Source organism: Temnothorax nylanderi, unplaced genomic scaffold (genome assembly GCF_030848795.1).
Source record: "Temnothorax nylanderi isolate EJ_2023f unplaced genomic scaffold, tnyl_v1.0 TNYL_tig0036_pilon, whole genome shotgun sequence".
In the NCBI taxonomy this organism is placed as follows: Eukaryota; Metazoa; Arthropoda; class Insecta; order Hymenoptera; family Formicidae; genus Temnothorax; species Temnothorax nylanderi.
The window spans coordinates 321,271-335,604 of NW_027249098.1; the positions used below are offsets into that span (position 1 = coordinate 321,271).

Sequence of the window (14,334 nt, forward strand, 5' to 3'; positions counted from 1 at the left end):
TATTTCTACTTTTAAGGAGACAAAATAAAAGAAAATATGAGATAGAAAATGCTTCCAAATATTTGCAAAGCGACGATATCATGTCTCGTCTCTCTCGTCAGTTCCTGACGCCTTTTTCCTACGTGCGTGACAAGCGCAAGCTAAGTAGAGCAAGCCTAATCAGACCAGACAGAGGAAACAGAAGACACACGACACCATTGAAGAGAGATTCAGAAGCTTGTTAAGCCCCCAGGCGTCCGAAAATATCAGAGGATTCGTTTCTCGTGAATTTAACGTTTTAAAAAACGTTGCTAATATAGTTCTTAAGGAAGGCATAAGGGTACTTAAGAATAATCCTGTAAAACTTTTATTGACACGTTGCGCTTCGTATATCTCGGCTGTATTTCACAAGTCGTAATAATTATTTTGTAAAAAGAGTTATTGGAAAAAAAACTTCATTCATAATTAGTATGATTTGAATTTTTAACCCTTAAACGAGACAGAAAGAGAATCGTTCCATCGAAAACATTTAATCTTTTCGTTCTTTCAACAGCGTGTAAACGGTGAAAATGATCGATGTGTGAATAAAATTCTTAATAAAAATCAGTCCACAGTTACTTGTTGCGAAGTTTGCGATAATACTGCAATACCTGATTTGTCTTACAGTTAAATTCGCGATGCTAACACGAAAATCCAAACAATCTTGCTTCGCAGAATAGCCGAACTTAATTCTACTGGGAGATCTTCGGGACTGTGTGCAGAGCGGATAATGCACCAGATTAATTTGGGCGACAGTTACGTTTGTTGTATGCCGTACGAGTTGCTTGAAACTATCTTACAAATGTAACGAATTAAATCGTGGTAGCTGCCTTAATCTGTATTAACGAATAGGAAATTGCTTTTCTTTGTACTTAACGTTTTCTTAACAAATCGGTTACTAAGATTCTAGGAAGATCCTGGATATATCCACGTAAACCTGATTGCTGATAAAACTGATGAATACGTTTGTATCGATAAGGCTATATATGTAACAGTCTTACGGAAAGAGTCGAAATTAAATTGGCTTTTTTTATTATTAATTTTACTTGACAATCTTTATCAAAGTGCACGTGAAATAAAATGTGCTTTTATTAATCTGTCTTACGTATATTTTTACGTTATTCTTTTATGTATCTAATTCCTTAAATAAACGGACTTTACGCGGAATTGTCAAATAAATGTCAAAATAATTTCGACTGCACTCTTGAGCGATGAGTGAAACGGCAATCTCGTGTAACTTACGGCGCAGCATTATACTGAATATCGTGATTCGTCAAAAATCATACTATCGTTGATCGCAATCATTAGTCGCAATCAACGTAACTATAAATCATATAAGTAATATACATTATTAACAAGCACGGGATGTTCATGAGATGTCAGGTAATTAATATGCACGCAACGTTTTATCTCCGTCTAGATAGCACTCTAATACATAGTATTACAAATACAACCGTCGTAAGTTATAAATACTAGTTTGGCATAAATACGGGGGTGGTTTGATAAGTTTGGCAATATGAGATGGCGTTACAATCCATTTGGTGACGCGTCACTTCTGGCTGAAATTTGGCCTGAGGGAGAGGGGCGAGGGGGTTCGAAGAGTGGAACTTTCCTGGCATCACGTCACCAAATGGATTGTAAGGCCATCTCAAACTTATCAAACCATCCTCGTATCTTGTATGAAATACACGATACACGTTGCCTTGCGCCTAAATGAAATTCTGGGGGAAAAAAGAATGGGAGGTCGAATTTCGCCCCTGCTTATTTCCGCCAGTATCTCACTTAGGAATAAAGATTGACTTCTTGCTGGTGAATTCTTGCTTTAAAGAAGAATATTGTCACGGTTCAAAAAGATCTAACAAAAAAAAAAGATACTTGTGACATGGTCATAAATATAGGCTGATCAAAGCTCTTTCTCTCTCTCTCTCTCTCTTTCTCTCTTCCTTTCTTCCTCTCTCTCTCTCTCTCTTTCTCTTTCGATGTAATGGGCATGTATCGAGGGTGTCTCTTTCCGATACCGATCTCCACTCGTAGCCCGTACGATCGGTCCGATCGCGGGGGGCGGACGGAACACGTTAGTCTTTTTTCGCTGCCGGCGGGGCGCTAAGACGGGGTTGGTGCTAGGGGGGCGGGATGTGCGGGATCGCACGCATTTTGTGATAGTCGACGAAGCATGGCCAGCGGCATAAACAGGCATTGCAGGGCCAACATTTGAAGCGGGTCTGCCTGAGCTTGCCGCGTGACGTTACCATGCCGCGTTGCTTGCAGTGCACGCACACTTTCCCGTGGCCGTTTGCTTTGCTGAGGCTATGCGGCTGACCAGATACGTACGTAAACCCTCCTGGAGAGAAACACAGTGTTGTGGCCAACAACAAGAACAACAAACACAACGCCTGGTCGGGCTGTGTCGGGTTAGTCAGTTTTTCTTAAGAAGTAATAGGCGCGGTAGGGGCATGCAGGCAACCATTAGTTATATAGTTATACAATAATGAAACAAAAATAAATAAATAAAGAGACCTCTCCGTACATCATCCACCGGGCAACAATAAACCGTGACGGCACCAGCGGCAACAGCATCAGCAGCAGCACCAACCCCCAGCACCAACCACAACAATCCCACAATCGCAGCAGCGGTAGCCGCTAAAAAGCCGTGTCTACAGAGTGTGTGTGTCTCATCGGCGATCTGATCTACACCACCGAACGCCTTTTCTCATCGCGGTCATCGTTGCTACATGCGTTGTACGCGCGAGTTACGAGTGCGCGTTCGCGCGTACGGTGGTATCGCCACGTGTTAAGATTTCAATGCGCGGGCTCCCGCATTATTCCAATATCTCTCCCTCGTGTCTTTCCGGAAGAGAACTCGTACGATGCTTCTTTTTTTTACGACCCCCAGGCGATCTTAAATTTGCTCGGTTCATTAAATAGTTCATCGTGAAGCGATATCAATTCTTCTTCGATTAATACAAGAACATGCGGAGAAATTAGTCCATGTGGAGAAACGTGGACGCATGAGGATTAGTAGCGCTTCCGATTCATCTCAGATTTCGTTCCCTTGAATAATCTTTCAATCTTTTCATAGATCTATCATCAAGATTGTTGTACAACGGCGGAAACAATCATAAAATAATTTAGATCGCCTTTTTTTTTGTCGATCGAGAGGTCTATCTAGTTTCATTGTTCGTCACGGAAACTTCCGAAGAAGACTTGCCTTCTCTGCCTATCGGCCATCACGAGAAAACCTTCTACGGTTCGAGAGGAAAATCTCTTTTTCATGCGGTCGATGACGCTGAAACGAGGACGCTGATTGCACGTAATTGCTCAGGACGCTCGCGTATCCAACCTCCCGTGCTTCTCGACGGTGAGCTTCGCCGACCTCCTGCTGCGCAATTCGGGAGAGATCGATACCCCAAGCGGGGTCCGCTTTTCCCGCGAACAAAGAGACGGCGTCGATCGCCATTATCGTAAGTTCATCGTCGTATGCTCGCCTTGCGATAGGATGAATTACGAGTTTTGCTCACTCCTCTCCAAATGCGAAACGCAAACTTCCACACAAGCACTCATCGTCCGTTCTCGGTCTCGTGTTCGTTTGATTTTTTTTTCCCCCTCAATTTGGATCGTGACTTCGACAACGCAAATCTCGCGACAGTCGCAGGACTATCGGCGAAACACTCGCGTGTCGACGAAACGTTTTTCAAGAACAATTCAGTATCTTGGAAATAGAGAAATAACAGTGCCTTTTGGAAGTAGGAAGCAACGGTGTATTCAATCACAGAATCACGTTAGTCCTCCTACTCCCAAGCTACAATTGGCCTAAAATCGTTGTAATCAATTTCGATCTAGAATTTATCCAACGGCGTCTGTTTCTATCTCTTCGCGAGATAAAGATCAGTAAACCCAATGTTACCTTACGACTTAGATATGGCAGTATATTAGAAATTAGATATTAGAAATTTATCTTCTTTAATCAAGTCACATTAACTGACTGAATATTCCGTATCCAAGATATCGCATTATTCGATTAATACGGGGTCCGCAGTTTCATGCTCATATAGATTCACAGTCGAGATTCGGTAAACGAGAAAGACCACGCGACGAATCGACTTCGAGGCGAAACGCAACGGGTCACATCACGCGGAGACGTTAACGACGTTTACGTGAACGAATAATAACGTTAGCACTTGAAATGAAGGAACAAGCGTTTTGATGTCGTCGTGACTACTAGAAGAACTCGTGCTACTGCTTTAGATCGTTGCTGAGATCTTGTATTACCTACCTGCCGAAACCACCCATTTATTTCTTTCTTTTCTTTTCTGTCTTTTTTTTTGTCGTTCTTTCTCCGGCCATACATATTTGCAATCAAAGATTTTCGGGTCAAGTCAAGATACGTTCACAATCCCCACACTCGTGAACGTCTCGTGAGGAAAATATACCGGATGTCGATAGTCTCTTCCGAAATCCGTCTCGGTTTTTCGATTTATGCATTTCGTTTTCGTTCGATTTTAATTCTAATTTGTCTATGTAATTAACTGACAATGAACATAAAATGTTCCAATAAAGTGAGAAAGTATAATAATGCACGAATATAACTAATTCTACTTATATATTTACATTAATATATTTATTAATAGAACGTCAAGAGAAATTTTAACATTTATAAGACATTTATTTTCCATCGGAAGATTTACCTTCTTTTGCGCGAATATGCATTTAACAAGGCCATAAATACAAAATAATCCGAAAACATCAGTTTACTTTGGTACAATTTTGTGTGCAACTGTTGAGACGCAATCTTATCCTATTATGCTTTGAACTTGCATGGATTTCCCGTTTAATCATGTGAAATCTATTGTACACAATATTAATATTTTTAGAGCTCTATTTTCCTAATAGGATACTAATATCAAGAATATTAGAGAATACCGAAAATGACGGATTCCAGAGGAGTATCGATTCAATCCTGATCGCTGTATTTCCCATACGCTCCTGCTTACTATATGGAGTTTTGCATCGTACAAGGAGGGAAAGAATTGCTTTTAAATTACCAAATATTAAGGAAAGATTGCACGCGCATGCCACTGTCACCAGAGCACCACCACCACCTGACTACTTCAGAATTAGTTCGTATTTGCACGAATGTATATCTCGCGACAGACTAACGATACATTCTGCAAGTTAATCTCAACATTAATCGATCCTGATCCGGATACAGCGATCGTCATGATCGCCGGAAGCTGTTTCGAAAAGCACTCGAACGAAATTCGCAATTATGTGTCCGAGATAATTTTCATAAAATATTATACATGTAATTATTAATTAACTTCTTTTCGTACGATTGCGTTAAAATCATCTTGGATTATCTTCAACTAGAGATTATATTATTGTACACTCATAAGTCTATAATTTCAATTAAAAGTAAATAAATAATTTGGACGAAGCTATTCTCATCGAATAGTAAAGGGGAAAAATTTTTGGTCTGAAATATTCATTTATCGAAACAATTGTATTTAAAAGAATTGGGGCATGATTGTATTTTCATTAAAAAATAGATTACTATATATGTATTATTTAAAAAAAATTTTTTTGTTTAAATTATAGCCTATTACATTCGACCATATTGATCAAGTTTTCCAAAATAAGCTTCACCAAAACTTTCAGAAAATATTAATTCCATAAATTTGACTCGCAGTGTTTTGTTCTAACGTTTAAAAATCGATATCCGTATTTAAGATTAACGTTACATGCAAATAAACAATAGTGTATATGTAATAAGATTCGCGCCATACACACGAATTAGATATTTTTACGAAGAAGTTGCCTTGAACCAGTATCGAAAGGTATTTCTTATTTTAGTATATACACAGAAATATGCTTACAGTTAGTGCGCATAAGGAATATAGTGGTGGCTTTGATCAAAGTTATTAAAAAAAGGAATGTTGATGATTGTCGGCACACATACAGCACTTGGCAATGCTTACTAGTATCTACAGTTCAACCTACACCCGAGTGCCTGTACCATACATTTACATCCAAAACACCATGCACTCTGTACATTAAAAGGTAAATCTCGATATGATCGGTGGAAATAAAAGTAGTCTTCCCTGTTACAAAGCAGGGAATGTATCACACATATGTTTATCGTTAATGTTGAGAAATTTGCTTACAATAAGACTGTAAACCTGATTCCATTTAATAATGCAAGAGTAATCAGGTCAAAAAAGAAAACAACAATTGACAGTATTTCACAGAGCATTGCAAAAACTAATAAATTTTTAATAGCGTTATATATTACAGGGTAAAAATATAATGTCATTTTTGTAAAATTGTGAGAAGCGTTATCGATTCTCCATTATCTTTAAATATTTTGTCATGTTAGTGAGAACCAGGTCCACGTAAAAGAAAGATTGTGATTAAGACCCGAGATATCTTCTTGAAATATTCGTCGTTGTAAAGTAATAATACACGTTTTCACTGTAAATCTTACACATTACTGTGTCTTTGGATATATACATATACACAAAACCTAATCTCTTCTTCTAATTATCATTTGTGTGCGTGTATAAGTAATGCAAAGCTGCATAGCTACCAAACCATCGTACAGTTTGATGTGAAAAATCAATCAACTAACTACCCCTCAAACTTAAGATCACAATATCACAACAGGAAGGAATCCTGTCTTCCTTCTTATTGCAATGAAAAATAATTGTTACCGAACCTTAATCCATGAAACCAAGTAATTCCCAAGTAATACTGACGCTTCATGTATCAAGGTGCTTATACTATTGTTCTGGTTTTGTACCCACAGTACATGCAATTAATCCATCACCACTGAAGTTAGAGTGCAGTTTCGTGTATCACAGAGCAGTTTATAATTCAAATTAATGCATAAAATTCTCTTATATGTATATTAATGTCCAATATATTATAATCAGGTATATATAGATGCACATTTTTAAAAGATTGCTAACTTATAACTAAGTATGTGGATCATGTGGATACAAAACTTTGAAGTTTGTCGCACTGCCATTACTGTCACATACTACTGTATGTTGCTTGTAAATGATTTCATGAATGATAATGGATGATTAAATACCGAATTTAAATAATTTGTCATTCCTATATATTACAATCTGTAATTTGAGATTTAATAATTTGTTTCAAATTATAGCCTTAATTTTCACAAACTTTAAATAAATAATAATTTAAATAAATCTATAATTAACTATAACTATTAATTCATCGAATTTGTTGCAATTCCATGTTGTAATTACATTGTAATGGCAGAACAACAGACTATATCATATAATTTGTATGTAATAAAAAGAGAATGGATAATCACTTACCCTGTACCGCATCCTGTGTTGCCCTTTCTCCCGAAGTACTTGGTTTAGATAGTAGGTGTCCTAACAGACAAAACAAAATCATCAGCCTGCGTGAAAACTGACGTTGAGAACTGATTAAAATAAATGAGGTAAAAAATATTTCTGCAAATTCTAGAAATTTAAATAACGTACAAAAGATACCTACCAACATCTGACTGATGTTTGCCGTCCAAACCGTCCGATGTCGACTGACTCGAGTAAAATGTCTGACTGATGTCGGGCTTCTGTTCGTGATCAGGCGTGGTCGACGACGTGTCGTCTATGGTGATTTTATTCAGCGTACTGTCACCTATACTCTGATCTTCATAACTACAACTGCTACCATCTTGCTCCAGATATTCCGGCATCTCCAGCTTTAAGTTCGGCATGAGGGGAATTATTTCAACCGGATCGGAGGCCGATCCCGTCTGATTTTCCGACGTTTTCCCATCGCAATCCTTCGCGTTCATCCCTGCCGAATTCTTCTCCGCGTTCACATTCGTACTTTCTCGAATTTTTCTTCTTTTGTTTGGCGGCACTTCGGGTTGCAATTCGACGGCGTGGTATGGCATCGGAGACGATGGGGACTTATTTCTCTTGTTATCCCCCGTGGATTTACCGGAAGTGTTCTGCAGTTGAACTTCAGGCTCGTTGGGAATTTCTAAGTCATCCTAAAAGGTAATATGATATATAAATAAGAGGCATAGTTCGGTGCTAAAGCAGTTGTCAAAGATCCAGGTTCGATTTTTCGATTCGTCACCCTGCATGTGTACTAGAACTTTTTAGTGGAAAAATATTCCACCGAAATATAAATAAAATACCCGAAACATGAACTCAATCCTAAGCTAACTGGAAATGAGCAAGTTGAAGTACTACGTTGCTCCTTGGAAGACAGAAATCTCCAAATAATGTTAACAATAAATAAACTTAAAATAAAACAAATCCAGTTCTCCAGAATGTAGATTGGGGCAAAGGAACTTACATTCTCTTTCCATTAAAATTATTATTATAATTATAACAAAATCAGAGCCAGACATGGCTCTTCAAACAGCGTGAAATAGTAGTGAATATATAATAAATGTATATTGATCTGTATAATCCCTTAATCATTTTACGTGTTAGTAACTCACCTCCACTAGACTGTCGTCCTTTCCTGTGCCGTCTGTGAGACCCTGGACCGCCAAGAGCTCTGCCGTTGTGAGAAAACTCGCCAGTTGCTCTTGAACGACATTTACTTCACCTTGGTACATGAAATCGACCAAGGCAGCCAAGTCATCGAATTTTACATTACGGAATATTATGACGGGATGCTGGCACGGATTTTCCTATAACATAACAAATAACTGTTACAAAAAGTTGTTCCCACATTTAAATGCACACCTAACGAATCGACCAAAATTGCATTTACCTTAAATAAATCTCTAAAGTATGTACTACATGCTGACAGGAGCATTTTATGTGCTCTGATCCTTTTGCCTTCGCAGCTCAAAGTGACGTCTACGAGATCCTCGTCCGTCCTTAACGTGTCGAAAGCGCAAGTAATGTGTTTCAAATAATTGTTCCATCTAAGAGAGAACTGTTGACTGGAACCCATTCTGCTTTCCTGAAAATAAAAAAAAGGATAGTTTATTAGACTACCTGGACCAATATTCGTAATATATAAAGTAATATCCCAACTAATTTTTGCAAAAATATGTAAAATTAAAATCATTAAATGAGATTAAAATAAAGATAATCAGCAATACGCGTGTCTGTTTTATCTCATTTACAACACAATTATTGTTCATTCTACGATTAATCATTGAAGCAATACATTTATGTGTTGCATCGGAGAACTTTACCTACATACAGAAATGCTTGCAAAAATCATGTGTATATATACATATATACTAGAATTCTGTTCAATTTTCTTTAAAAAAACGTAACACGAGGCACAGATATCGCTACATATGAAGCAAAAAAAACTCGGAGCGTCAACACACAAATCGGGCAGCAGTAACCGAAAGGTTATCCAGAACCCAGACGCTACCCCGACGAAAATTTACCTTGACCGTATCCTCAAGGAGGAGTGCAAAACGAGAGAAATCCCAAGGGGGAAGGGCGGCAGCCACGCGGGGGCGAGGAGTATCAGGATAGTCTCGCGAATGTGAGACCGTGTCGCGCGAGCGGATCGAAGCGGAGATGGAGGTGGCGGACGCGAATCGGCCCGCGTTACCGCGTTTGTCGCGTGGGCAAACAGAGATTAGCCGCGCACTTGACGCGGAAACCTTAAACTGTAAACAGTGCGAACGGCCGCGCTCTCATGACACCGCGGAGGCAAACACCGTCGCTGGCGTGTACCGCACACTCGCACACTCGCGTTCCCCGCTTCACCCTTTTCTTTGCTTCGTTTTTTTTTTGTTCTTCTCTTTCCTCTCCACCGTCGCTCGTTCGCTCCCTCTCTCTCTCTTTCTCTCACTCGCGACGGTCCCGTGCGATCTCAGCCAGCGTGCCGCGTGTCGTCACGCAAGTGCATCGCGTCCCCGCGACGTGCTGCGCGCTCGGAGATGCCGTTCCGCGACGAATCCGCGTCGTGTTCCTTCACAACAAGCCACACTTCGCAGGCGAGTGACAGCTGGCGGCCATTTTCAGTACGGGGGATACGCGCACGGGATGCGCGAGGAAGCCCGACCGCCCTCCTACCCGTCCCCCACCGCGGCGTCGCGCGCGATTCGCGCGACGTCACGTGGTCGCGGGCAGGCGCGCGAGACACGCGCTCATTGGACGATACCGCGGCAACGTTCGCTGCGCTGCCTTGGAGCGCGCGAATTATGATTAAATTTCTGCGTTTCTTCGTCCGATCAAAAGAAAAAAATTGCCTATTAATTTTTAATTAATACTTTGTACGCGAGTAGTAAGGATCTAAACATGGTGTAAATAGACAGGTGAAGCATTCCCGACGCTGAGCACTCGTTCAGTTTTTGAGCCAATCAGCGCGCGACCCGTTTTGCAAGAAAAGCAATATGGCTGCTCCCGTCAGCGCGTCATCCGTTAGGCTGAGTTTCCACTGAGCGCGTCACGCGTCGCGTCGTCCGTCGTTAACCAATCCAAACATCCCATCACAAATAATGTAATAAAATTGGATGTTTTGATTGGTCGCGACGGATGACGCGCTCAGTGGAAACTCAGCCTAAGGTCTACCATGGTATCCTCATTCTTATTGACAATGCGATAAACGTGTCAACGTGGGCGCGATAACATACGTGACGTGTGGGAAATGTCAAGTGCCTGAACGCAGTAAAATAACCGTCGAATCGTCAATTTATTGACTTGCCGATAATAATGGATCTGCCAGTGAACGAGGAAAATCTGCAACAAATATTGGACAAGTTGTCTGAAGATGAGGTTCGAATGCAATCGCATATTAATCTTTAATAAACGTTTTACGTGCGGTACAAATCTCTACGAGTTAGATTTTATATTTCTGTGATATTTTCTTGATTCTCTGAAGATTCTCTCATATTTTCTCTAGATGTGTTGCACTGTTAAAGAAGTAGCTCTTATATATGTTGTGATTTCTCTTGCAAAAATTCTACTGTATATATTTTATGGAAGGTAAATTTTAACAACAGGTTTCTATAAAGAAAAATCTGGACACGATCCTTGCCCGACGATGTCACGTGGAAGCAAAGCTGCAGAATATTGGCAAGGTACTGCCGAATGTTGTAGTGATACGGACAGAGGGAGAGAAGTTTTGCGACATGATCGCTCGTACCAATGAGTTAGCTGAGAATGTCAGCGCTAAAGTGAGGCAATTGGATCTAGCGAGAGTAAGTTATTACAGTCAAGATATCATTTCTAGATACATTATCGAATAATTCCTAATTTCCTACTTTAAACGCCACAATTTTGTTTCACAGAGCAGAGTATGCGAGTGTCAAAGTAGAATAAATGATATACTAGACTTGCAATTATGTAGCGAAGGAGTGGCGACTGCGCTGCGCAATGAGGATTACGAGCAAGGTGCTGCGCACGTTCATCGTTATTTAGCGATGGACCAGCAGTTGCTGGAGAGAACAGCCAAAGATGTATCGGGTGATCATACTAGTATTAGCAGTTCCCTGGTCACTTTGCAACAGGCCGCGATGGAATTGAGAGCAGTTGTCACGCATAAATTTGATGAGGCTGTGAAATCTGAAGATCTGGCATCCGTTGAAAGATTTTTCAAGATATTTCCATTGTTAGGGATGCACTTAGAGGGATTAAAGAAATTTTGCAGTTACTTGTGCACCAAAGTACGTATGATATTAATTGTATAAGATTATATTTGTCAAGTTCTGAAGACTATCTGATCTTTCATTTTTTATATTAGCTACATGAGACCGCACAGAAAAATCTACAAGCGACATTAGAGATTAAGAGTAATGACAAGAGAGCAGCTGTTATTTTTGCCGACACCATGACTCTCTTATTTGAAGGAATTGCACGTATCGTGGAAGTACATCAACCGATCATCGAGACTTATTATGGCCCTGGTCGACTGTTGATGACAATTTCGATTTTACAAAAGGAATGCGATAGGTAAGAATAGCACGTACAATAAATTGCATATTAAAACGCTACATATTAAAAAAAATTGTTTTTTTAACAAATAGACAGGTCAAGAAGATTGTTACAGTATTTACGAAACATAGATGTATATCCAAGAATGTACAAATGATAAATGAGTATTTGCGAAAACCGAGTCCTGAAAGGCTCGATCCTAAGGAGCTCGATCTTCTCTTGGGAGAAATAACTATAATGCATTCGAGGGCAGAACTTTATATACGTTTCTTAAAGAGAAGGATTAAGGTACAAACTCTACTAATTGTAAATCTTTCAATTTGTTACATTGGCAATGTTGCTTGTTTTGCAGAATGATATAGAGATCAGTACCACAGACGAGGCGCAACGTACAGAATTGCTTAACGAATTTGAAACGACAATAAACAACTCTGAATTGGCGCACGGCATGCAAGAGCTGCTTGGTGCCTATCTCGCATTAGAAAGATACTTTCTCGAGGAGAGTGTGAATAAGGCTCTGGGAATGGATGCACTAGATCCAGATCAGCAGACTTCCAGCATGGTTGACGATGTATTTTTCATAGTGCAGAAATGCGTACGGTACATATCGTCAGATTCGCGCAGTTGTTTATGTGTATCGTTGAAAATCACAATGTAGTTTCCCTGCAGACGGGCTATGTCGAGTTGGAGTATAGACGGCGTCTGTGCTGTCGTCAATATGGCTTGCGGCATCTTGGAAGGCGAGTTTGCGAACAGATTAAGAAACAGATTGCGTCAGGGTTACCCAGCGGGCTACCTGGACCTGGCACAAGCGTACAGCGCTCTCCAGACAAGCATACAGCATGGTCGTCTGCAAACATCGGACACGGAATGCGCCCGTCTCACGTTCTTGGTACAGTTTTTAAAATCTATAGTTTTACATGTTATTCGTTACGTATTAATATATTATTAAGCAGTTTTATTATATTTCTATAATTATTATTTGCGTTCATTTGTTGTTTAGGCGTACCTAAACAACACCGATGTGAGCACGGAGTATGTGGAAACGTTGTGCAAGAGTCTCGGCGCGGAGATAGATGCAACGTTCCCCAACATGCAGAAGAAGGATAGAGGCAAAATTGACAGCTGCTTATCCAGTCTCAAGGGAGTTATACTGATATTACGTGGCATCATCGATTGCGGCCTGGAACAGTTACGCGTCAGCGCCGTAAAGCCCAGAGTAACTCCGTGGCTCGATGCGTTTCTGTCTATAGATCATCATATCAATGAGGTATATTCCGTAGAGATAAATAGATTTTGTATGTCTTTAAGTATATAACGAATGATTCATGTACAGGACGAATTATTGAGATACGAGACGGATGAGCCATTTGTGCAGACGTTAATCATGAACCTAGAGGGTCTACTTCAAGGATTCAAAGATAGCTTGACGACCTCCAATTACGACGCGCTTATCGGACTTCTGACCGCGGAAGTTACAGCCCGTTTAGAAAAAGTTGTCTTGAAATCGACCTTTAATCGGGTACGTGCACTAAATTTATGCTATCCTCTTATAATCTTTTATATCAGCAATTCTGTGGTGAATAGTTTCATCTAATTTCTTGCAGATAAATCTGTGCTCGCGTAAATCTAATTTAATTTCTTCGCATTTTTATTCGTAACACAATGCTGATAAGTGAAATCTGTGCATTTCAGGCAGGGGGTCTGATATTGGACAAGGAAATAAGATCGTTAGCCAGTTACTTAGCAGCTGCCACGTCTTGGTCGGTGAGAGATAAATTCGCGCGTTTAACGCAGATCGCCACCATTCTGAGTATAGAGAAGGTAGAGGAATTGGCCGACTACTGCGGCGCGGACGCGATAGCGTGGCGATTAACGCCGTCGGAAGTGCGGCGTATCGCGTCCCTTCGAATAGACTTCCGACCGGAAGACATCAAGAGACTGAAGCTATGACTTGTTGTCCCTTGAGTCGCGCTACGATATGAAACGCTGTCGAACCATGTGCTTGCACAACTAGATCAAGTATTCGCATATATTACGTTTTATACTATATATGTACATAGAATGATTATATAAAATATTATTTATTACAATATGCAGAAAACCTATGTGCTCATGTTCTCCAATCACCTTAGAATATCTTCACTTTAAAGCTTGTCTTCTTCCCATTCAACGTTAATTTGGCAAATCGAATCTCTTTAAGATTCAACTTTTTTATAGAAGTATTTTTAATATTTTTTTTGTAGAAGATAGTAAAACTGCAAATTGCGTTAGCAAAAAATATTGATCTTTTTATTTTAAAGACACCGGGTACGTAGTCTACTATTGATCGCCGGTAATGCAGGTCTCGCGATGCCGATGTTTGCGATTTTGAAAGCGGGCAGGACGAGCGCACGTGTATTAATTGCTCCGATTT

The 14,334-nt window shown here is 40.1% G+C and overlaps 2 protein-coding genes across 9 annotated transcripts in view; one reads left to right on the plus strand and one right to left on the minus strand.

The window, feature by feature from the left end:
- LOC139771147 (uncharacterized) overlaps positions 1-10,059 on the minus strand; it is a 37,331-nt gene extending 27,272 nt beyond the window's left edge. For 7 of the 8 annotated variants that reach the window (XM_071703690.1, XM_071703688.1, XM_071703687.1 and 4 more), the window contains exons 1-5: positions 9,422-10,059; positions 8,785-8,979; positions 8,507-8,701; positions 7,543-8,047; positions 7,359-7,418 (exon numbers count right to left, since the gene is read on the minus strand). In XM_071703690.1, the coding sequence (XP_071559791.1) occupies positions 7,359-7,418; positions 7,543-8,047; positions 8,507-8,701; positions 8,785-8,970 (946 nt within the window). In that variant the 5' untranslated portion in view covers positions 8,971-8,979; positions 9,422-10,059. Of the gene's footprint in view, positions 1-330; positions 2,360-7,358; positions 7,419-7,542; positions 8,048-8,506; positions 8,702-8,784; positions 8,980-9,421 lie in introns of those variants that run through there. The other variant, XM_071703689.1, reaches the window with a different exon arrangement.
- Positions 10,060-10,536: 477 nt separating this feature from the next.
- Cog4 (conserved oligomeric Golgi complex subunit 4) lies at positions 10,537-14,011 on the plus strand. The gene is made up of 10 exons (XM_071703696.1): positions 10,537-10,760; positions 10,988-11,185; positions 11,276-11,650; positions 11,728-11,936; positions 12,011-12,206; positions 12,271-12,518; positions 12,588-12,810; positions 12,922-13,188; positions 13,255-13,440; positions 13,614-14,011. Exons 1-10 carry the CDS (start codon positions 10,698-10,700, stop codon positions 13,869-13,871), a joined length of 2,223 nt encoding a protein of 740 aa, XP_071559797.1. The 5' UTR covers positions 10,537-10,697; the 3' UTR covers positions 13,872-14,011.
- The last annotated feature ends 323 nt before the right edge of the window (positions 14,012-14,334 follow it).